The sequence below is a fragment of the Taeniopygia guttata genome, chromosome 7 (genome assembly GCF_048771995.1).
Source record: "Taeniopygia guttata chromosome 7, bTaeGut7.mat, whole genome shotgun sequence".
In the NCBI taxonomy this organism is placed as follows: Eukaryota; Metazoa; Chordata; class Aves; order Passeriformes; family Estrildidae; genus Taeniopygia; species Taeniopygia guttata.
The window spans coordinates 5,837,395-5,858,804 of record NC_133032.1 but is presented as its reverse complement, the minus strand read 5'-3'; the positions used below and the strand labels follow the sequence as shown (position 1 = coordinate 5,858,804).

At 40.4% G+C, this 21,410-nt stretch overlaps 1 protein-coding gene and 1 long non-coding RNA gene across 4 annotated transcripts in view; one reads left to right on the top strand and one right to left on the bottom strand.

Annotated features, from left to right (window-relative positions):
- The window catches only part of LOC140684549 (uncharacterized), a 23,036-nt gene extending 11,037 nt beyond the window's left edge, over positions 1 to 11,999 (top strand). Inside the window, exon 2 of the long non-coding RNA XR_012056938.1 lies at positions 11,737 to 11,999. This is a non-coding gene — a long non-coding RNA (uncharacterized lncRNA). The remainder of the gene's footprint in view (positions 1 to 11,736) is intronic.
- On the bottom strand, positions 11,450 to 21,410 carry CCDC14 (coiled-coil domain containing 14). 3 transcript variants are annotated; one of them, XM_030277142.4, is made up of 13 exons: positions 21,319 to 21,410; positions 20,265 to 20,320; positions 19,739 to 19,802; positions 19,201 to 19,273; positions 18,969 to 19,109; positions 17,708 to 17,941; positions 17,524 to 17,618; positions 16,027 to 16,585; positions 15,363 to 15,504; positions 14,659 to 14,738; positions 13,978 to 14,196; positions 13,760 to 13,892; positions 11,450 to 12,685 (listed from the first exon to the last, which is right to left on the bottom strand). In XM_030277142.4, the coding sequence occupies exons 1-13, from the start codon at positions 21,349 to 21,351 to the stop codon at positions 11,710 to 11,712; spliced, it is 2,805 nt and encodes a 934-aa protein (XP_030133002.4). In that variant the 5' UTR covers positions 21,352 to 21,410; the 3' UTR covers positions 11,450 to 11,709. The 3 variants fall into 3 exon arrangements, with proteins under 3 accessions (XP_030133002.4, XP_072788100.1, XP_072788099.1); XM_072931999.1 differs by lacking the exon at positions 21,319 to 21,410 and adding an exon at positions 20,951 to 21,234; XM_072931998.1 differs by lacking the exon at positions 21,319 to 21,410 and adding an exon at positions 20,637 to 20,760.

The window sequence follows — 21,410 nt, the reverse complement described above, 5'->3', positions numbered from 1 at the left end:
TACAAAGACACTAAAAAGAAAATTACATATAAAAGTTGGAAATAGACTTAGGTGTATGTGTAGTGGCAGGACATGAGCAGTAACCTAAAAATTAATGCTGAGTTTGAAATGAAAAAAAAAGAAAGAGGGAGAAAAGCAGACAAAGGGGTAGCTTTGAAGTACACTCCAATGTCCCAGCTGAAGGACTCCATCATCAGAAATCAAAAGAGAATGTGGATGGATATTGCTTTATAAGTCCATAAAAACTGGATGTGCAGTAAGACAGCTGTAACAAGCTGAGTGCTGTGAGTTAATCCATACTTTTCTCACAAGAGCACTGAAGCTAATCCATACTGGCATTAGGCTCAGTAATTACTCAGTGCAGGTGCATACATTTGCTCCGCCTGCAGCCAGCTTTGATGCTGCTCCAGCACAAGCTGCTGGCTGGGAGGGAGGGCAGCTGTGGCTCCGGGTTTTGTAGCTGGCATTCATTAGGACACCCAGTGCAGAGATCCCTGCCAGGACTCCACTCTGCTGAAAGTGTGCACTTGGTGGGTTTTGTTTCTGGAAGTGCTTTAGACATAGAAAACTGTGACTAATGCTCTGTTATTCAACCATAAGGATTAACAAAATATTATAGTCTTTTAAAAATTATGTTGTGGCTGTAGGATTTTTTTGCCGCTATATGTATGACTATAACATGTATAACTACACACAGGTACACGTGTGCCACTGTCTTTAGCATGAAGGCAATATTTAGTCATTATGCAGAGGACTAAGATCTTTCCAAGCCTTAATCTGGGAAAAGGTGCCTAGTTTGCCTCTCTGATCTCCAAAACAGACTAAGATATCAGTGCAATGTAGATGTCAACTCCAATTATTTTCAAAAACAGTTCATTTGAATGAGCTTTTGAAATATTTGAAGATTGATGGCTGTGACAGCTTAAAAGGCTAAATGTGTTTTTGGTGATCTCCAGAATAAAGGAGTGGAGCAAAGTAGAACAGAAATATAGCAGCAGATTCTTCCAGCAAACTTTTCAAGATTTTCCCCCATTTTCACACATGTACAAACCACAGCTTGCTTACATCCCCAGATCTTTGGTGTCATTTCATCAGAATGGATGTTTCTGTTGGAGTACTGCAAAATGTCTACATTAAAGAAGAAGAAAACCAAGCCCTGATAAGTGAGATCCAGATGAATTATGGTAATATCTGGCTGTTTATCAGTGTGCTTGCTGCAAGAGATGAGAGTCAATGCTCCTCCCACACTCATTAACTCCTACACAGAAAGTGTCTTTCAAAAGATCCCTGGATAATTTTATGAGTGGGGTGTAGGTTTTTTAAGGTCTAGAATTATTGCTGGTATATTCTTGAATTCTATTCGTAAATCAGATTATTTCTCAGACTTATCTCCCCTGTGGTGCTGATTTAGCACCTTCGTGGGCCACCTCAGAAGTGATGAGGGTTTCAGCAGAAAGAACAGCCTTGCTGATCAGCTACACTTCCCAGATAGGGGTGAGAATATAGAAGAGGAGCAGATGTTTCCACATGTGAAATGACAGTGTTGGCCTCCAGACATTCTAATTCCCAATGCTTTCATATACTTTAAAAGCAGTCAGTGGCAATTTTACCCCTTAAAGTAGAGGCTTCCTACCAGCTTGCTTTGTCTGCATACATGTAAGGTGGGAAACCATGCTCACTTAATTTGGAACACTGCATTCATTACTTCCTAAACATCCAAGAGGCTGGGGTTTCTAACAACCAAAAAATTACTCCAAAATCCACCCTCAAAATAAACTACAGAAAACCCCTCAGCCTATATTTTTTCCTGCCAGAATTTAATTTTTGACTGGAGCTGTTTGCCATGTTTGCATGTTGCACATATTGCTTTTATCCCAGAGTGTGGGTTCATTAGGAACAGAAACGTGTCTCTCCTGTGAGCTGGAGATGGGAAATTAGAGGCAGCCTAGTCACATCAAAGGGAAATGTTTTCACTACAGCTACAGTGCTCAAGAAACATTTTAATTTCTTCACCATGGTCTTACAATGTAATCTGATTTGGGCAGCTTTCTGTACCTCAACCTCCCTGCTTTTAAACGGAGATTCTAATAATAATTAATTACACATATTCTTTGCCTATTTGTACTAGACTTTCAGGACTTTTTCTCTATACATATCCCTCATCTTCTAAAACAGAATCTAGTTTGCAGCCTTTTAGCCTCATAACAATAGAAATAATTATGTTGATTGCACAGAAAAATGGCCATAATTAATTAACAGAATGAGCTAGAGTCTGAGACTCAGATCAGACTCCTATTCATCAGTACAGGCATTCAAGTGCTAAATGATTTGCAATAAAACTTGTAATTAAAGCTCTAACAGCTTTTCTAGTGCAAAAGACTTTTTTCTCTGAGAACATTTCAAATAATTTGCTATTTCTAAAGAACAGAGCACATGAATGAACTAGTTATTCATGGAACTATGGCTATAAGATAATCTCATTAAGGCAAATACACTGATAGGTTGAAAATGATTATTCAAACCTAAAATCTAAAACCAAAATCTAAAACCAAATCCTTAGCAAAAAAAATTATATGCTTTCATTATAGTTTGAAAACAGCCTAAGTAGGAACAGATTGACTGTTGCTGACACACCTCTACCTGAGGCTTTTGGCTGGGCAATGGCTGTTGGAAAGCCCCTTTCCTCTGTACACATAATCTTTGTCCAAGGTATCAGTTTTGTCCAGAATTAATTTGGCTTCAATACAGCTGAATGTTAACAAATGTTAGCATTTTAATGCATGTAAAATCACCTGCTTTTAATGTGGCTATGCACATGTGCAGTCTAGAGAGAGGGTAATGAGGGAGGGACAGTATGACTGTGAAATTGTGTATTGTAACAAAGGATGTCAAGTGCTTGACTGCCAGATATGGAATATCAACTGAAACTTTAAGGAGATTTATTTACAACTGAGCAAACTGGAGATGATGCTACTAGTCCCCAGAATGATCTTTACACTTTGATGAGAAATTATCCCAAATATGCCTTGGATTGGAGACACCCAAGGGCATTGTATCTGCACTACTGTTTTAATTAGAGTTGATGTTTCCAAAGAAACAACATACCTTGTGCCTGCTAGAGCTAACTGGAATCCTTTGTAGGTCCAGGCATGTTTAAACTGAAAACAAAGGCATTCTAGCAACTGATTTTTGGAAAGAAAAGTGGAGAGGAGAAGCCTGAAAGTGATAGAATATAAATTGTGAGGACATCTAAGCGTGAAGGTGGCCTTCAGGTGTTCCAGTGACTCAACCATCCTGGAAGTGGAAAGATGGACACTGTCACCAGCCTGGTGTCTGCTGCTGTCCATTGTGCAGGTTTTTTCCTCTTTTATCTACAAAAGAGATTTTCTCCCTATTTCCTTTGATTCTCTCCATCTCTCCCTCTCTCTCCCTTTCTCTCTTTCTTTCTCACATCTGTTTTAGTCCCAGTCTGACTGTCACTGCCATTCATTATCACTGTAATAAGCTGGGCCCAAGCCCTTTCCTTGAGAAAAGAGGGAAGCAATGCTATTCCTAGATGTGTCTGTCTAATAAGATAGGCAGTAGTATTTTACCTTGCACCTTTATAGCATTCATTGATGCTTAAATGACTCCAGATGATCAGAGTTAACCAGGAGAGCTACAAAGCTCCAAGAGTCATATAAGAAAGCAACTTTTTGCTGCATGTATGTCTCACAAAACTTACAGACTTCTCTGTGCTCTGAGCTCTTCGGGAGAACTGCACATCAAGTGTAATGATGCCAGCAGGAGGTCCAGCATTAGAGCTCAGGAGTGATAGAGAAAGGCTTCAGCAGTGAATGAGAAAAGCCAGGATAGCTTCAGCTGAATTTTATGGAAATAGTTCCTGAGAGATCAGGGCTACCACAGTCACTGTTTCCACCTTCTACGGATATCTAGGGTTTCTTGTAAGCTTTCACTGAAACACAGAAATTATTTGCAAGGAAAATTAATAGGACAAAAGCATTATTTCCTCCAAATGTGTCTGGTACATTCAAGGCTCAGGTAGGAAACTGCTGACAGAATTCCACTGCCACGCAAACAATATAATCCCATACAGGAAAAGTGCTTATGAAAAATCCTGCTGAAAACTGCAGTTTAGCAAGAAGTTCAACAGCAATTCCTTGTTCAGCCTAATTAGAAAATGGGAAAATGGGAACACCATGGGGGCAAAGAATATTGCAATTTATATGAGAATATAGCAATATATTATCAATTATGGATGGGGTAGGAAGACCAGAATTAGCAAGCTTACTAACACATCCTGTCAGCTATTAACTTCTCTGGTAAATAGTGATCAGACTGCATAATCTAACAAATACAGGTCCTGATCCTAAAACCGAGATGCAGGCTTCCTTCACAGGCTCAGAGCTGAGGTACTTAGACTGATTAGAAGTACACAGACTTTTATAAGCATTCTGTGGGGAACTTGGCTTGGAGGTCCCTGGAAGTTAGAGCTATGATTTATAATGAACTACCCACAGACATTCAGACTCTATTATGGTAAGAGTTTGTTTTCTCCAGTGGATAACTGAGGAAGAGTCTTATGCTGGTAAGGGTTGCAGTGGAAGGAAGATGGGAGCAGACTCATCTACAACATAGTATTTGCAAGGAGAGAAGTATGGCAGGAAGGAAAGAGCAAGACTTTAATATATAAGCATAAAACCACATAGATTAGACCAAGAAATGCAAAACTGCTCCGGGGGAAAGAGCACAGTCTGTCAGTGTTATTCAGTGTAATAACACACAGAAGGAACACATTAATTGTAACCTTGACTTAATTGTCAATACTCGCAAGAGGTGGATGGGAAGAACAAAACCAGTTAATGTCCCCTAAAACTGCCAGAATAACTTATTTAAAACCCTGCAAACCCACAAACATCAAATCCCTGGTGACTTGGCATACTACACCGCCAGGCTGTCTGAGCACAGGCTGAGAATGATCAATTACAAGCCTTGTGACTCAAGTAATGAATCTTGTCACAAGCCTGTAAAGTAAACTTCAAAAGGAGAAGGGTTCTTTTGCTAATTTTTGGAGCCCTGAACGATTTTTCAACAAAACCCAGGCACTTTAAAATGACTTTCATTTGCAGTCCTCCCAGGTCTCAGTAAAAGGAAAACCAGATTTTGGGAGCATTTTGTGTGTTCCTGCTTAAAAGGTGAAAAAGTTGCTGCTCAGATGCTTCAGCAGAGGGGATCCAGCTGAAGGAGCCAACTGGGAGGAAATTTCTAGGCTTTTAGAAGTTGTTTCTGGAATTTAGGAGCAAAATGTTTCTAATTGTGGCTTCTGTGGGATGAAATGACTGATGAAACAGTGTATTTGGAAGATGTGGCCAAATCCAAAGCAACCACTTTCTGCAGCACGGCTGGATGACAACAGCTTTTGTTGTAGCCGAATAAAACAGTGGTTTAGAAATGCCCAGAGCTGTTTACAAAGGAGGAAAATCAGCTTCAGATAACTTTTAGAAATGGCTCCTTTTATAGTGTCATGGGCATGAAATGTAGATATCGCCCACAATCATGCCTGAAGACCCTTAAGCAAGAAGGGGCCAAGTACTGCAGTCATTTTTGGGACCTTTGGGACCTTTGGTGGAAGTTTCCAAGAGGGCCATCGGAATAGATTTAGCAAACATCTTAGTAATTTAAAATATTAATGGTGAACATGTGTTGTAACTGCAGTTAATTAAGCGTTGATAAAAGAATCTGAGCATAAACAATTACACACTCCCTGGAATATTTCCTAAGCAACACCAACAACAGCAGCTCTGCTGTGCACAGACTGAGGCAGCCTGCAGGAACGAGCCGTGGTGCCTGAATCTTCTTTGTGGGTTTGTGGAGATGATTCCTGCTCTTGTTTGCAGAGCCAGCTGCTGGGAGAGAGCTCTGCTGCAGTGACTGTGCTCTGAGTCCAGCTCTTGGAGCAGGGGATGCTCTTGACCCTTTTGTAAGGATTAGGGCTGGATTATGATAGCAAAAGTGGAATAAAGAGAGTGATGGCACATGAGGGAGTGTTTGATTCGTGCTTACCCAGCACAGGGTATGAATGGGCAGGGCTGTGACTCCACACTGGTCACTGTTATCTCAGATGACATCAGGTGTGATTACCACTTGCAAAGGGAAGGTTGTTAGTGACTCTCAGAGGCTTCCCAACAGCACAGCAGTGATTGTAGGACCCTGTTCAGGAGTGCTCCTGGGATGAAGTAGGAAGCTTGAGCAGGCAGATGCCTATATTTGCTCAGTATATTTTACCCTGAGCAAATTGGGGATTGATGATGGATAGTGTTTTTAAAATAAAAATAGTGAGTGCTTTTGAAAAAAACTCACTTCTAAGTCCGATCTGAGCCTGTTGTTCCTCAGTCAGCGACTGGTATTAAAGGAGTCACTGAAGCTTTGCTTCAGTGCTTACATAGTAGCTCCACTGCTCTCTCACACAGAGGGTCATGGTTTAAAAGATGGGCAAGGTGCCAACATTCCCAAGTGTTTGGGTGTCACAGAAGAAAGGTGAAAATCAGTAGTCCTTGAATGTCGTGTTCTTGCCCAGGGGCCTGTGTGGGACATAAAAATGCCACACTGAAAATTCTTTGAGTGGAAATGAAACTTTGGTTGGAAACAAGACTTGTGCTGGAGAGAGCTCAGTGTCATGGTGAACTGCTGCATCTCTGCAGATTGGGAGGGAAGGGGGATGAAGGTTCAGGGAACACACGGGAACATCTTCCCAGTGTTGCCTGTCTGAAGCCTTGGGGAGTGGAGCAAAGTACTTGGCCCTGGTTTGCTTGTGTTTCTTGGAAAGAGGGTGCTGGAGCAAGGGTGATGTTGGGATGATCTTACTACTGAGACTAACTATGGAAGAGAACTGGCATTCCCCAGGGAATAAAGAGAACCAGAACTGATGATAAAGCTAGTTATATTCTAGATTATGCCAAGAAAAATATTTTACACTTAGCTTAATATCATAATTGCAAGTCCAAAAACACTGCTAGCTTCTAAATACAGAATAGAATTTGGGAGGAGACAGTAAGAAAATATATGTTTTGGCTTCATGATTGCAGCAGAGAAATAGCCAGAATTCATCATCATGGGCTTGGACAAAACCAGGAGTTTTAAAAGAAATAATACTTCTAAGTGGTCTTCAGACATTCAAATGCCTAAAGAGCCTATAAACCACATAATGTTAGCTGTAACACAGATGGCCACTACACGTTGAGTAGTTTAAGCTGCTCTGTTTGCAGGCAGTGAAGCCCTGGTTTTACACTGTCTTTGGAACACAGTGTAAAAGCTTCAGTAATGGATATTCCCATGAATGCAAAAAGCAGATTTTTGGCCTGTGTCCCTGCCCCTGAACCTGTAATACTACTGGTGTCACTTCATGACTGGGGATTGTTCCATGCCTGTGCACTGTGACTCCAGTCTTGTGTGGGGCCAGGAGTACAGTGAGAACCTTTGGATAACATTCTCTCCATTCTGTGCCCTGATAAACAGAAGTCTGAAAGCATTGGGCTTTCAGTTCACCTTGATGTTTGGTCTTCAAATAGTGAACCATTCACTGATGATCCATTTAGGTAAGACCACATGATCTGTGTAAATCTGAATTTCATGGTTGATGTATCTTGCTCGCACAGAAATTCACCCCTGAAAAAGATCCCCGTGTAACTACGGCATTTCCAGCAGGCCTTGAGAGGGAAAGCAGTGTGGACTGTCTACAGAGAGGCACCTTTCCCTCACATCACTGCAGTAAAAGGCAAGAAGCTATAGTGAATACACTTCCCAAGACTGTTAAGGAACACAGAAACAATCCATTTTCATAGATTAAGAGAAATCTGGAAACTAAAGCAACTATTTTCTTCACTACCATAAAGATTTATCTGAAAAAACCCCTCAGCCTATGCTTATGCGGGAGAGACCTGATCAACTGCAATAGGAATCAAAGGCTGGGGGACAGTTGTTCTCTTCAGGCTCCTGTCTGGTTAGAGCTCAAATTGCAAGAATAGTCATGAAAGTGACCGTGACTCTTAATTTGACCTTAAAGCAGAGGTTAAAGTGAGCTCAGCAATAAGACCTCATCTCCTACTTGACACCTCTGTACCTAAGGCTCTGCAGGCAAAAGCCCTGACTCATGTAACTGAACAGTCCAGAATATCCCTACAGCTGGCTAAAGGAGAACAGACTGTAGGATTTTGTTGTGCAAGGAAATTACAGAAAAAATTCTGTGAATTTTCGGGAAGACAGATACTATCTTGAACACTATTTGCATTAATCTGAAGATCCACTTGAGATGGCCTGCCTGATCTTAATTGGAAACAGGTAATTAGTGTGGGTAGTCTGATCTACCTAGGATGCTTCAGAGGTAAATCTGTGTTTGGACTGAATTATCTGTCATACCCACTTAAATATTCAAAATCTGACTTAATATTTTTATCTATTCTGGTAGATTCTGGTGCTGTGGCAGGTGTGCAGACCTGTCCTGGCTGACCAAACTTGAATAATCAGCTACATTATTTGGGGACCACTGATGTGACTAAACCTATGACTTTCTTTTAATTTTTTTATCTTTTTTTTTTTTTTTTTTTTTTTTTTTTTTGCCTTAGCCTGTTTCCCTGATCTAACAAAGGAAATGTTCCTTTCCCTTCTATGGACAAAATCACCCTTGTTAGGAATGCCTGCATTAACTCAGAGACTTAAGAAAGGTACTTGAGGTAACAGCAGCAATCCCTGGTTTGTTGTTACACATTTTGTGAAATATTGAGGTCTAAAACCTCCCTTCCATAGGTAAGTGAATGATGTTGCCACTTGATGGTATCCCAGGTAACTTACTAGCACATACAGATGCAATACTGGCTTTACTTCAGCAAATAAGGCAGCTTTTGTTCCTTATGAAGTTTTTGATGGAATTGGACCCAGTAGTAAGACAGCAATCCTTTGTGTTTGCAGAAGCCATTACCATTCCCTAATTCCTGGAATGGGACACTGGATTATAGGCACCCATTGCTCAAGAAAGCAGAGCAGGGAATTATATATGGCTTAAACTCAGGAGTGTTGCCCCATCTTTTTTATGTTTCACAAGGAAAAGGGTTCGTAACAGGAAAAGAGCTTGATGACATGTTTTAAGAGTTCCTTTACTTTCCACATCACTGGAAGACACAGATGTCAACTTCACAGTGTATGATTTGTTAAAATGACACTCTTGTATCTTCTGTGTTTACAAGAAAAACCTAGATGATGCTACATATCATAGAATGGTTTGGGCTGGAAGGGAGGGAAAACACCCTGTAGTTTCAACCCCCTGCCCTAGGAAGGGATGTGGTCCCTTACAGCAGGTTTTTCAAAGCCTAGAACAGCCTGTTCAGCCTGGCCTCAAACAATTCCAGGGATGGGGCAGGCACAACTTTTGGGGGAAACCTCCTCCAGTGCCTCATCAGTCTCATAGGGAAGATTTAAAAAATAGTATCTAATCATAGTCACTGATGTTGCATTTTGACCTATTCAAGTTAATCCATACAACAGAAGAGGTGTTTCACAGCAGCTATTACTGAACACATAACAGTGCACATTCATAATGCCCATATAGGGGAAATTTTATATTTCATTAAGTTGCCATAGCTCTGATTGACATACTGGAGTACAAAACAAAGGACCATTTTTTAAAAAAGTCTCCTCCTTCCTGTCTCTTCTTCTAAGTTTCTCCTCCTTGGAAGTGGGGACACATTTCCAACCTGCTCCTATGTTATTATGCCCAGGAGTGTTTTCCAGTAGTCATCTCCTGCTTTCACAGAACTGGCTTCATAAAGGCAAACAGGAAAACACGTAAGATGGTGAAACATCTTCCCCCACAGGTAAAAGTGAATGTAAATGCTCTCAACACACGAGCATTTACAGGTGATGCTTGGGCATCCTGACACCACAGCTGCCTTTAACATGCTGCAATTAGCTTTGGCCAGGAAGAATACCCTCCTTCAAATGGAGAAAGTCTTGGCTGCAGGGAGAAAATTGAATGAGTTGTCTACTCGTGAATGTTCTTCCCATCTTTTTTCAGGTTTCTTGTAAGTTCTAAAGACTAGAATTTATTGTAGCTTGCTTTTAACCCACTCCATAATAATTGTTAAATCTTGCTTAGCTTCTACACTGAAACTACTTGTAAATACTTACTTAAAACCTGTTCACTTTCATACCAACAACCTTATTTTGAATGTGTGCACGATTAGTGTGGAGAATACTGAGAAATCCAGGCCAAGCCTTAAAAGCATTCTAAATGACTGAAGTCACTATTTAGTCTAACTTTCCTTTTTCAAAGCAGGAGTGCCAGTTGGCATCTTCTGTAGTGAGTGTTCTCTTCATACCTTTGTATGACTCAGTTACCAGTGACTAAAATAACCAGAAATGCTCCCCAGCACAATGCATGGACAGCATCCTAACTTTAAATATGTCCACACAAGCAGATAACCATGAGGGACTTTTCTCCTACGTGGAAACATACAAGAAAAGAGTGCCAGGAACTGGCAACAGTGTTTTCTAGGAAAAAAATAATAGGCAATTCTGCAGAAAAAAGCAGTATTGAACTCAAGTCTTTATACTGCTGTTCTTTTTCCAGAGGTATTTTCCCTGAAAAACAGCTCTGAAGCATTGCTGAGGGTATAAGAGGTACAGAATGGTAGCAAAGGTACCTTCCTCTATCTGTAACTTAAACACTTACATTATGCATATTCTTGAAACTGAGATGTGGAAAAGCCTGTCAGGGAGAATAGACTGGAATGATTCCCTGCTTCACTCCCATTCCTGTGAGAGCCAATTTGGGTGATTCAGTCAGACTCTCTGTATTAATGTCCAAGAGATGTTTGACACCTCAACAACTGCAGAATTTCCATGCCTTCCTCAGGCTGTATATTCTGATGCTTTCCTAACTGTACTGGTTTGCCAGCTTTCAACTAAAGCCTCATTTGTCTCTTTTGTGTCAGCTCTGCTGCTTCTGTTCCTCAGCATCTTTCTATTCTGTGTTTATCCACTGGTACTACATTCCCTTTTACTTTAGATAAAAAGCAAATATTTGTAAAAGCATGTCCTGTAACAGAACTGTAGAAAGCAACGGAAGTTTCATGATCCTTTTCTTGCCCTTGTCTGGACTCTCCACTTCATCAACTTCTTCCTCCAAGTACAATGCTCCAAAGAGAAAATAATTTTAGCAGTGGTGAGTGAAAAGGGATTGCTTCATGTATTTCACAGGATATATCATACACTAAAAATCCCATATCAATGGCTGTCTTTATTTTTGGAGTAGCATGATCCTGACTTAACAACTGTAACTCTCAGCATTTCTGCAGAGCTGCTCTGTAACTTACTCTTCTCTGGCCTCTACCTGTGGAACTCTTGCTCATGTGCAGCACCTTACAACAGTTCTTTGGGGAAGGAAAAAACCCACAAGTAAACGAGTACATTTAATTTTGCAAGTAAAGAGTATAAAATAAGTAATAATTTAAAAAGCCATTTCTGTTTTATATAAAAAGCCAGTTATTTCAAGTTGTACACATCAATGGGAACAGCACTACAGCCTAATGAGGAACAAATTCTATCCATAATTAAGACAGCTAGGACATACAAATATACATATCAGTACCATACTTAATATACTTCAGAAAAACTTCATTTATCCAAATAGCTGCAGCCTATTTTGCTTTCTCATACTCATTGTTTCCTAATGTTACTTTGCAGAGTCCTTTGTAACCTGGCTATGTTGGCATCCAAGGCTGCTAAGCTATTTTTAAAGTCCTCTTCATCTCGAGAAGTAAATGTTGAGAAAGAAGATGCGCTCCAGTCAGACCTCCCTGAGAAATCATCAAATGAAATGCAACTAAAATCAGCTGCTTTACTGCCTGATTTCTGAGAAACCCCTGCTGGAAATGGCACGGATGCACAAGGGTATGGACCAGGCTGAGGCTGGTCTGGTTTATCCATGAAATCCTTCGCAGCCCCACTTGGAATGCCTCTTGGTCTCACTTGGTCTTTGTCTCCTTCTGGCTTCGCTTTACCCCCTGTAACTTCAAGCGTGTTTTCCACAGTCTTTTTCACATTGTACCCAGCATTTAATTTATCCAGTAGAGTTGGATCCTCACATCCATACTGCTGCACAGAGCTTGGGAGCTCACAGTTGTAATCCAACCTCTGGCAAGCCCCTCTGCTCTGGGATAGCACACCATTTCTTCCAGAGACTGGCTGCTGTTTTTTAGAGGCACTGTTAGTCAGTGGAATATAAATTGTCTCATCCAACTTGGTTTGGTCATCTAGTAAAGTTCCAGAATCACTCCCTATTTCTGCATCTTGCTTCAATGGAGCTGGTGGTCCTCTGGGAGCTGATGTTTGTTCTTCTGTGAATGTACTGTTAATTTTACTTCTATCAGCAGCAAACTTTTCATAGGACAGATTTTGCATTTCTACTTCTCCAATTTTATTTGAGAACTGAAGATCCGTATCTGTCAAAATATGATCCATCTCTAATGTTTTAAGGTAAGTCATTACTGAAGTACTCCCAGGAAACAGCTCAGGTTGCATCTGCTTTTCATGGTCTTCCAAAAGAGACTTTGAGAGAGCTTTTTCAGGTTTGGATCTAACATTGTCCCCTGTGAGGTCAGACAGAAGCTTGGCCATGCTGCCCTGCAAGGTTCTGTTAGGGTAAAATCAACCAAGCAGATTCAAAATCAGTCACCAAAAATAAATAGTTAGAAGCTTTTCTACAGAAACAAACAACTAGATTTATCAGGCTGTGGCAAAGTTGCAATGCACTTTCTAGACATTGTTATAAAATGCAGTACAAATGTGAACCAATTCCAAATTTTTTGAATTCTTCTTCAGCTCACTGTGGCTAAAAAGTAACAAAAATAGCACAATCCAATGAAATTCTCCAGATTATTCTTGGTGTACCCACTTTGAGCAGGATGAAATAAATCGATGCCAAGAAACTGCTACAAAGTGGATAGAAGCAGTTACCAAAATCACTAAGAAAGGTTTTCTGAATTATTCTTCCCATTGCTTCTAAATAAAAAAATAATAAAATAAATAATTCTTCTAACTTACTGCTCTGCCCATCAAAAGAGATGAACGTTTCAATGTTCATGTCTTTAGCATATACACACACATGTGTAATGTGAATCATTCTACTACCACCTGGTGGTCAGCACAGCATAGAAGTATCTAAACTTCCACTGAAGAATTTCAAATGTTTATTCAAAATATTCTACTGTTCCAGTCAGTCCAACTAAAAACATAACTGAGAACAGTTTTGTTTCCTCTGCACAACATATCCAAAGCAATTGCAGATCCACAGCACTATGCAGCTGCAAAACGCTATTTATATCTCCCAGCTTGCCACTATCCTCAGCATAAAAGAACAAGCTAAAATAAATTCACACCAATAGTACTTCCTGGCTAATAGATCCTTACAGATGTAATAGATCTGCTATTAGGAGTTAAGACTTCACATAAGTTATGGCAGATAATATTTTACTTTACCACAGAATTCAAGTCACAGACTATGACAACTCCATTTTAAAACAAAATTATAGCAGCATTGTAACAAAATGAACTGCAAAGAGAAGGTTTGGCTTATGTGACCTCCCACCACCACGGTACAAAGACTACAATAATCCACAGGATGGAAAAAAACCCCTAAAACCCAAAGGAATAAGAAAGATTTTTAAAAAAGAAAAATAATGTCATGAGGCCAAATAGCCAGTAGTACCTGGTTAATTCCCTCAATCTCTTAACTTCTGCATCACGCTGACGTAATGTTATGCCCAAAATCTTGTTTTCTTTCTCTGAAGCTTCCAGCTTCAACTGAAGGCTCTTCACAGTTCCTAATGCCTCTTCCACTTCTGAAATGCCAACAAGAACTTACATAATTACTTATTTTAACTTTTAAAATACTAAACAAAGAATAACCAAATTGAAAACACGCACCAATCTTGAGCTTGGTGGACTGGATATCATAATGCTGTTTGTTTTCTAGCAATTCTTCTTCTTTATCTTGAATACCTTTTACAAGGTGTTTATTTTCTTCTTTCTGACTTTCTATTATTTTCAGTAGTTCTTCATTTTTAGACTGCAGTGAATCAAGGCCTTTCTGGGATTCTTTCAATTGACTCTGGAGCATCATATTCAAGGACTGCAAAGAAACCACTACCAAAAGTAAAACAAAAAGTTTTAGTGTTTTGTGTGGTAGCTTGAATTTCTAAACCAAACTCTTTAAATTAGCTTGGTAATATGAATTTTGGCTAAGACAGAAGGGTTGCTTTTTTTGCAACAAGACAAAGCTCAAGCTTTCTGCTTAATTATTTAATCAGTCATCTTCATTTTCCGAGGCACATAAGGAAAAATAACCTGCTTGGCTGCTGAAGAGCCAAATCCCACATCTCAGTATGTGTAACCTAAAAAGGCCCAACAGTCCATGCAAATGCAGTTCCAGCACTAAACCCATTTAGTTCAGCTACTACTAAAGGCCACAATATATACAGACATCTGAAACTACAGATCTATAAATAAAAAAAATAATATCTATGGTAATAAAGCTTTAATAAATATGGCTGTTATGGCTGTTATGGCTAATATGGCCCCTATCAAGAAACATTATTGGTACTTTACATTCATAGTTGCAGCTCTGTCCAGATGTCTTCTCACCGCTTTCTTGTTCCCTGAGTTGCTGGTTTAACATTCTTAGTCTCCTAAACATGAATTGTGAAAAAGAACAGATTCAGTAGTATTAGAATACAATCAAAAGCACTGCACTTTAAATTAGTTTGGTAAAAAGTTGTTTTTGAGATTTAAATGTCAGGGAATATTTCAGAAATATAAACAAGTCTTAATAACATATTTTTCTTACATTCTGGTACTTCTTCAATACAGAAGACCCTTTCCAAGTATCTGATAAATACCTGGTATATTTCCAAGTGTCTGATAAATACCTGGTATGTAACCCTCTTCTGAAGTAAATGCTACCCAGTTATGTGAGAACCCCCTGAAATGAGAGACACTTTTGCATTTGAAAATAAACTACAAAAAAGAATATGAGCAAGCTAACTATCTTGTTAGCGCAGTTTTCAGAGCGATGCATTCACCCCACCCAGTCAAAGGCCCTATCATGAGGTGACTAATACTACCAAAATACCAAAGTCATGCTATGTGTTATTGTTTTTTAGAGTGTATGGCCTTATCAGCACACTTTCTAACTCACAAATATCGCACAGACAAGAAGGGAAGAGCCTTAACAAAGGCAATTTAAACCAGAGCAGTTAGAGCTGCTTCAGGTGCAGCTGCAGTAAGCACAGGCTCACTGAGGAGCTCCCCACCTGCGCAGCTGGGCATTCTCACTGCGCAGAGGCTGCAAAGCCAGAGCTATTTCAGCTTGCATATTTGTGCTTCCCACCACAGCTGGGAGCAAGGATACAGAGTCTTCTACTTCACTCATCAACCTCAGCATTTCTGAGTCACCTGCAAGAAGTGAGGGAAAAAAGAGACTCCATAAACCGATAAATTTGTAATATAACTAAAGCTTTACATGTGATTAAGCAATCTGCAAAATTATTTAATAGTATCTGGGGGTTTTTCCCCTCAAGAAAACTTCATCTTTAACTACATTTATTTAAAATTGTTGAGCTTGAATAAGAAAACTATGCTTTACAGCCTCAATAAAACACAACCCACCATCTTTCCAACCAGCCTAGGTGGGACTGCTATTGCAATTTGTCCACACCAGGACCCTTCTCAGGGGAAAGCTCTTTATGTGGAATAACAACAATCTTTATCTTGCTGTCATAAGATTAACATATTTTAAAAATAATTTAATACTTATCCAGAGTGAATCCTGAAGGTTTTACAGTTGTGAAAAAACACAGTAAGATGTCACATATCTGACACATACAACTTCCAGAAACTGAAGTTATTCACTTCTTTAATCACGCTCTTGTGTTATTTCTATGTAACAACTCTACTGCAAAATGAAATTGTCCTCACCTTGATCTGTTACCAGTGCTCTGAGCTCACCCATAAGATATTTTACAGTCCTAACCTTATGGGCTGTTTCTTCTGGACTTTCTTTTCTAGATTTTAGAACTTTCTTCACATAACTTGTCTTACAGCTTGTATCTTTCACTGGATCCATGTCAAGTACATCCAATTCATCTTCTTCACTGACCATGTCCTCACTGTGCTCCTCAGGAGTATCCTCCTCTGTGTCACATAAGCCATCGTGTTTTGCTGGACAGTGATGATGGCCCCTCTGTTCAGTCCTGCCATTCAGCATTTCATGGGATTGTAACAGGGCTTGTATGCACCGCACCAAATCTGCTTCTTTCATCTGCTGCTCTTGGCTTGGGGCCACTTCTCTGGCACAAGATGTTGGGACCAATGCAGACACTGAAGGGGTTGATGCTCCCAGTGCTGTACAGGGGATCACACCAGGAAGAGCAGCTCCAGACTGTGTTTGTGCAGCAGGAGCAGCAGAAACCACAGGGCAAACCACAGGTCCTCCCATTTCTGGCACACATTCATTGGCACTGTCTACAGGAACACCCTGCATAAAAGATATTCTAATTCAATAAAAAATAAACATGATTTTTAAATCTATATGAGAAAAACCCCAAACAGCACTACCTTTGTCTGACTCAATGTAGCTTGTTCATTCTTTGCTAATTATAAGAACAACTACTCCTGTATAATAAGGAACACTTAAAATGTAAATCTGATTTCGATTACCTTTAATGTTATTGGCAACATTAAAGCACAGTTCTTTTACAGCAGTTCTGCAATGAAAACCCTCAGCAGTTTCTTGAAAGCAAGCAGAAAGGGAAGAAAAGAAATATAAAGGACAACACTGTTACCTTTCAGTATTTTAAATAGATGAATTTTTAAAAAGCCAAGTTCACCACTAGCTACACATGGACTGCCTGCAGATGGAAGATTAATCTACAGTCTTACAGATTCAAGGTAGACTCAAGCCCTTTGCCACATTTCCTGAGGTGGCAGCTGGTATTCTCCATCTATTCTATATCCTGAAATACACAGACATTTTAACATGTGGCTCTAAGATAATACAGCATGTCTGAAGAAATAATTGCCTTGATCATTGGCAGGGAAAGCTCCATATGATATATGAGTTCTTCTGCCAGGAGTTGCTTAATGATCCTAGTGTGCATTACTGAAAATGCAATTAACAGTAATCAATAATTTCCTGCACTTGCCATGTTTACTGTCCTTTACAGAATTCCCCAGACAGAAGCAAGCAGCCAGCTGAAATGCCTCTAATTTCATTTTTTGGTGTCTACATAAAATGTAGACACCAAATGTTTTGGTGTTTTGAATAGCAGTGTTTTGTCTGTGCATCACTACTGTTTTAAATACACAATTTTTTAAAAGGAAAATTATTAGGAAAACTTACCCAAGGAAATGTATGAATAAGTAGGCAGTGCTAATTCAATGTTTATTGATAGTGAGAAACAAACTTTTACTTACTGACTGAGTGGATAAGGGGTTAGCTGAATGCTGCAGGGACAGTGCTGATGTAGAGGTAGGTAACTGATAAGTCAAAGCTGTAACATTTTGACATCCTAAAATAAAACAACATTTATAGATCAGGGCAATGTGGGAAAAACTCATGCAGTTAAATAGTCAATTCTACATTAACAGGTCCACTAACCCTGATTTGAGGTAGGAGAAGAAGTTACAGCAGGATTTCCATTACTCTTCTGTGGGGATTGGCCAGTTATCAAAGACATCTGAGTTTGCACATGCTCATACAGCTTCTGATATGACCCTGGAACACTGCAAGGCACATTAATTGGTTGAACCATCTGGTTCTGTGCTGCACTGGAAAGTTCCTTCTCAGTAGAAGGTGTGGTAGATGAGGCAAATTTTCTATTTGATACTGGCACTGTAGAAAAAGAAAGAACAAAAAACTCCAGTTGAAGGTGCCCATCTTCCTGGTCTACACAAACCCACTGTCTGGCAGATTCTGGAAGGCTCCCTTGGAAACAGAAACAAAGATCCTATGGCCCAGGATGCCAGCCAGATTTTGATTAATCTGCAAATGAATCCATCCATTTTTTCCTTCCAGATAGAGCAACCTAAACCAGTTGGACAGGCAGCTGTCCTTGAAGGATGCACAGAGACTTAACCCTACAGAAGGCCAGTTCTAAAACAATTCCTGAAATCTCTGCTTAGGTAAAATTAAAACTCTGTAATTTTACAGTGCTGGGAAGATATCAGCTACATCCTCACTTCCTACAATTCCCAGTGGGCATTCTGCTACACACCTGTCTATAGGCAGGAATAATCTAATCTCACCTACTGGATTAGAAACTGCACAGAAAAAACAGGGTGTATAGAGGCAGAAATGATAATAAATTAAATATTTCCCCTGAGAGCAAGTCAGCTGACAGCACTCCATCTACCATTCCATTCAGTGCTTTAGCCACTAAACCATCTGAGGTCTTGTCATTTCTAGCCACACTTCCCCATTTCCACAAATCCTTCTTTGAGAAAAGCATGGCTGGACACTGAACTTCAGGCCACTTTCTAGCTGTGGATCCTAAACCGAGACCAGGGACTGCAACACTTCCCTGTCCAAGAGGAACAGGGAAAGGGTATTATCGTTCTCCACACTTCCTACCAGATAAACCTGATGAAGTTGATATTTGTAAACATACTCAACTTTCTTCCTTGTACCTGAAGTTTAAACACTTGTGAATTTCAGTAATTGTTTAGTACATTTAAGTTTAGTAAACTTATCTTTCTGTGGAAGATTTAGTAATCATAATCTTTCTGTGGAATCAACCCAGGATCAACCTGTAACAAATGGCAACAATCATGTGAAGCCTTGATGAATCTCACTAAGTTCAGGAGCCTTTCAAGGTTGCTTGAACAGAAGAAATAAATCAAGCCTAAGAAAGCCCACTTACCAATTTCTTTTTGGACAGGGGCAGGAGTAATGATTCTTTTCAACCCTTTCTTTTTGGAAGTATTTCCTTTGGTTAGCAAAGGCTTGGAAGTAAATTTAAAGGTAGTTGTTTTCCCAGGTTGTTTATGGACAGTCTCTCTTCCTAGTATTAATTGAAAGAAAAAGTGGTCAGCAAAACAAATCAAGAGTTTTAAAAAACTAAAAATGTAACTTGTGTTTTCAATAGGTACAACCTGTAGCTTCCTTTTGTAAAATATTCTTCAGTAAAGCTGCACAATGGTCAAGTCCATTTTGAATAGCATCAACCTGCACAAAGAGCACTGCAGTGAGTAAATGAGTAGTGCTGTTTTCTTTCAGTAAACCAAGATGCTGTTTTAGAGGTGAGTGTACTCTGACCTGCTACCTGACAAAGAACAACTCATAACAAAAAAAAAAAAAAAAAAATCATTTCCCATGCACTACTTTGCAATTACATGGAAGTTTGCAAACACACAGATTCTGCAAAATAACTAAGTTGTGCTGTTGCACTAGTATCCATTTGCTTAATTCTTATTTCCTGTCAGAACCAAACTCACTGGTCACAAAGCCCATTTGCTCCTATCTGCAAGATGCAGTACAGACACTCTTGCTTGCCTTGCAGAGCAATTTCAGGTTCAGATGCAAATTAATTAGAATCTAAATTAATCTGGCTTTCTTCTGTTACTCAAGGTATTCCAATTTCCCTTCTCTTTAGATAACAGGGATGACTGTGATAAAGAGCCATTTAATTACCTGATTGGCAGATGCAGTGGAATAGACTTTTACATCAGAATTACATCCTTTCCTTAAGCCAAACCTGAAAAAGTGAAATTCACTGTTTATGCCACCTCCTTAATGGGAAACAAAGTAAAAAAACACTTACTTTCATTCGATAATAGCAAGCAAAACAAACTTAATTTCATCACGAAACAAAATAACTTTCTATTTCTGAAAACTTTGCAAGGCTGCAACATGTTAAGCAGATAATAACAATTTCTGTCAAAGTAGAATTCAGTCTCTACTCGGTCTTCTCTACAGATAGTAATTATATAAATTCAGTCTTTTTATAAATAAAAGACGAAGAGTGAAATCTGTATTTTTATATGCAAAATTTCTATTCAGTTTGTGCCTGTCTGTCCAAGCTGCTTAGAACCTTTCAGTTTAAAATGTTTTATATATACACACAGAGATTTTTTTGTTCAAATTAGGTATGACAAGTATAAGGCTCCAAAATGCTCACATACACACTCAATTTAAAACAGTAATAATAAGGTCTTACTGATTTCTTCCATTTGTTAGTTTAGTTGCTCCTGACAGCCTTCCAGAAGACAGAGCCTGTTGATTACAGAAAAACACCTTGATTTTCTTAAAGTATTTTCACAACACTTGAAGACTACTATTGCCCACCAATCCCAAGAACTTTTGCCAAGGTGGAACAGTTCAAGGGACGTTACAGCTCTCAAGCCAAGGGTGCAACTGCTGCCAGTAGAGCCTCAGACTTGTGGGTTTCATTTCACGAAATATGCCTTGACAGCAGGATGCTTTGTTAATTTCCACAGCATTCTACAGACACAGCCACTCACTTAAGGACTCTCCAAGAGCTGATGTACAAATGTGTTTCAAATGGAAACCATGCTTGAGAAATACAGACCTGAACTACAGGGACTTTAAGAATCATCGTTGGCCAGAGCACACAGCACAGGAACACAGTCACAGAATCACAGCATGGGTGAGGCTGGAAGGGACAGAGCAGCTCAAGCAGGGCCATCCCAGAGCACATGGCACAGCTCTGCATGCTGACCTGCTCCTGAGCATCTCACATCCTCTCTGGACAACCTGATCTTCCTCGTGTTCACGTGGAACTCCCGGTGCATCGGTTCCTGCCCACTGCTTCGTGTCCTATTGCTCGGGCCCACCGAGCAGAGCCGGCTCCATCCGCCCACACCCCCCTTTAGCCATTCATACACATGGGTAAGATCCGCTCCCAGTCATCTCCTCTCCAGGCTGAACAGACACAGCCCCTTCAGCCTCTCCTCTTTAGGGAGATGCTCCAGACCCCACTCATCGGCGTTGAATTCCGCTGGAGCCACTCTGGAGCCCTCGGGCAGAGAGTCAGGCCTGGAACCGCACGCAGCGCCCCAGGACTACTGTCAGGTGGCTGCGGTGCACACCGGGCTCGGCCTCGGAAGGCCCGACCACGCGCAGGCATCGTTCCGCGGACCCGGGGGGGATCCCCCGACACCCCCCACGCCCTCCCCCCACCCGGGCTCTGGCGAGGAGGCCCCGATCGAGAACCGCACCGCGCCCCGCCCGTCCCCCCGGCCCTCACGCACCTTGCGGGGCCGCGCAGCGCCCGCCGCGGCCATGGCCCAGCCCCGCCCACACCGCGCCGGCCAATCACCACCCGGTCCGCACGGAGGGGCGG

Excerpts from the sequence above, each read along its gene's own strand:
- CCDC14 (XM_072931998.1), bottom strand. The coding sequence starts at position 20,753 with ATGGCCCTGCTTGAGCTGCTCTGTCCCTTCCAGCCTCACCCATGCTGT. Across the intron at positions 20,321-20,636 it reads TTAAAGTCCCTGTAGTTCAG|GCTCTGTCTTCTGGAAGGCT; the intron begins GTCTGTATTTCT and ends TGTAATCAACAG. Across the intron at positions 17,942-18,968 it reads CCCTGTCCAAAAAGAAATTG|TGCCAGTATCAAATAGAAAA; the intron begins GTAAGTGGGCTT and ends CTTTTTCTACAG.